Here is a 2,659-nt window from a genome sequence, read left to right on the forward strand (position 1 = left end):
TCTCAGCATCAATGGAGAAATGGGGATTAAATACATGATTATATGCATTTATCTGTAACTTACCCTACACCTCCTCTCACTTAATATTTCTACACCAAGGTTTCTGGCACTCCCTTAATTCCTTAAAACAAGAGCTACCTTTAAAGTTTTCCTAACTTTTCCCTTACCATCTCCAATTCTTGCAGGGACTTCTCCTTCTCCTTCAGGTGCTGGTTCAAACGAGAATTCTCCTGAACAACTTCTATCACTTGTTTCCTACTTGCCGAGAGCTGCCCTTGCATTTCTTCTAGAGTATACTAATGGGGATGAAGAACAGGAATGGCAGTTTAGTAATAGTCACAATACTCTGTTCAATATATACAAGGAAAAAATATATACAAAAAATATTTATAACTACAGTTTTTTCCTACTTCCAAGGAAGGGCAAAAGGCAAAAATGCAATTGTGTAAAAATATAAATTTGTGCATCTGTTTTGCTTACTTTTGACTGCTCATGGATCTTAATTGTGCCCATCATTCTGGTCATGTCTTTTTTCATGAGACCAATTTCTTCTTGTAAAGAATCTCTTTCCTGCAGAATAAAAAAACAAGATACATATTCAATCTGTCACACTGACTGAGATCACCGCTGAGAAAATGTAGAGTATCCTTTTGCATATCTTTCAACAATTGCTCTTGAAGCTTGCTAATGATACTATCTCTCTCAACTACACCACCAACAGAATTATTAAACTGACTTCTTCCCATCTACAAAACTAATTAATGTGAGTTTAGCACAGCAAAAACAAAGTCTACTTAACTACACCACCCAAGACTTCTATCCATAAAAATAAAGAAGTAATCAAATCTTACCTCACTGAAAAACTCTAGAATCTGACAAACCTGTTTTAATCGATGGACTTCCAGGCGATGGTTCTGAAGCTCATCCTGCAACTTCTTGTGTACACCCAACCACTCATTCTGTATCTGTTCCTAGCTGGGAGTCTGCTTCATGGAGACGAGCCTCTCGGTTCTCTTGTGCCACTCGTAACACATACAGTTCTTTGCCTACTCTCTTTATTCACTTTGTGACTTCATAAGCTCCTCTTCAGCATACTGTGAAGCAATAAATCAATGGTGAATCTCATACTAATAGGAAAAGCAATTCATAGATAACCTCATATTCCATCACTTGTGTCCAATGGTATATCTCATAAAGCAGTTACAAATAGTGCCTCTCAAATTCACCTAACAAAAAGGCCATTGAGAAAATACCTAATATCCACTCTTTATCCAACCCATAGCTATTTCATGTGCCTTTGTTTCTATGGACTAACTACAGTTAATAAATAATTCATACCACACAGTCACTGCTACCAGTTTGAAATGGCCTTCTTTGCTATGATGGAGGATTAAAATAATTTAGAAAAAGCAGGTAGATTAGTGGCGGCTTGCTTCGTTTCCTGGCGAGATGTTTACCCTCATAATAACAGGCTAAATAAGGATGAAGATATTCCAAGTCTATCGGCACCTTGGCTTGAGGCATGATCAGGGACATATAGCCCAGCCCTGTATTACTTGGCTAGTGACAAGAGGTCTGATCATGATGACTGCTGAAATATGATTGGCCCTGGAGGTCACTTTCTTCCATCTACCAACATGGGACCCACTTGTGTTTTGACTAAACCACAAAATAACACGCATAGGGAATGCCTCTCTTGAACTTGAGGGAGAGAAATGGTTGGAGCCCACTTGTGTTGTGACTAAACCATAGAATAAAAACATTTGTGGGTATGACACCCTTAGTTTAAGGAAGAACAATGGTTATGACATGGCTATCCACATAATTGATGCATCATGAATTACATAAAGATTAATAGCCTTTAGACCTCTTAACACCTATATGTACCCAGTAGGTACTAAACCTATCTATCCTCTTTATTCTTGCAAATTGATGGACATAGTAAGATGAATTTGGTAAGACATGACATAACCCACCAAACGCTTAACTGCCCTGGCCCCACTCAACACTTGGACCACTTCAGTTATATTATCTATCTCCACTGAAATCCACTGCTACTGTGGGGTGCACTGGATCTGGCAGTGACACTTTGCTAGTGAGGGCAGTGTCAGATAAAGTGCCTGCATGGGAGGGGGGGCAGTTGATAGCTGTTTTATGACATTACTCTTTTTAAGCCATATAGTCATATATTACAGCACAGTGGTATTCCTCACAATGTGCAGGCTTTTACTATTTGTCATAATCATGCAAAGCATGTCAAAAACTGGCCTTTCTTTTTATTTAAGTGACAACCTATTGAAGTCATGTTTTCCAAACTTTTTTCTTGTGAAAGGAATCTAAGGGACTGTGAATTAGCAATTCTTGTACTATGGGATGTATTTCATTCAACTAAATTCCACATCTTTTCTTTCCAAAATTCTCTCTGCACACACATTTATTAAGTACAATCCACATGTTCCTAGTACTTTAAACTGCAATAATCTTTTACAACTTTGTGTTCTATTGAAGCTATATGTATTTTATATATGAAAATAAAACACACAGAATGTAACAGATGGTCTTAGAGTGGGGAGTGTCAGATTCATCTAGACATGACAAGGGGGATGACCTTGGATTGGGAGTTGAAGCTATGTGAAGCAGCTATTTTCTGTGAAGACAC

The 2,659-nt window shown here is 38.0% G+C and overlaps 1 protein-coding gene across 1 annotated transcript in view; it reads right to left on the reverse strand.

The window, feature by feature from the left end:
* The window catches only part of LOC119585859 (uncharacterized protein YGR130C-like), a gene marked incomplete at its 3' end in the record, with an annotated part of 16,010 nt that extends 14,958 nt beyond the window's left edge, over positions 1-1,052 (reverse strand). The window contains 3 exon segments of the mRNA XM_037934591.1: positions 168-296; positions 481-570; positions 882-1,052. Of these exon segments, the coding sequence (XP_037790519.1) occupies positions 168-296; positions 481-537 (186 nt within the window). The 5' untranslated portion in view covers positions 538-570; positions 882-1,052.
* Between the last annotated feature and the right edge of the window lie 1,607 nt (positions 1,053-2,659).

The sequence above is a fragment of the Penaeus monodon genome, chromosome 20 (genome assembly GCF_015228065.2).
Source record: "Penaeus monodon isolate SGIC_2016 chromosome 20, NSTDA_Pmon_1, whole genome shotgun sequence".
NCBI lineage: Eukaryota > Metazoa > Arthropoda > Malacostraca > Decapoda > Penaeidae > Penaeus > Penaeus monodon.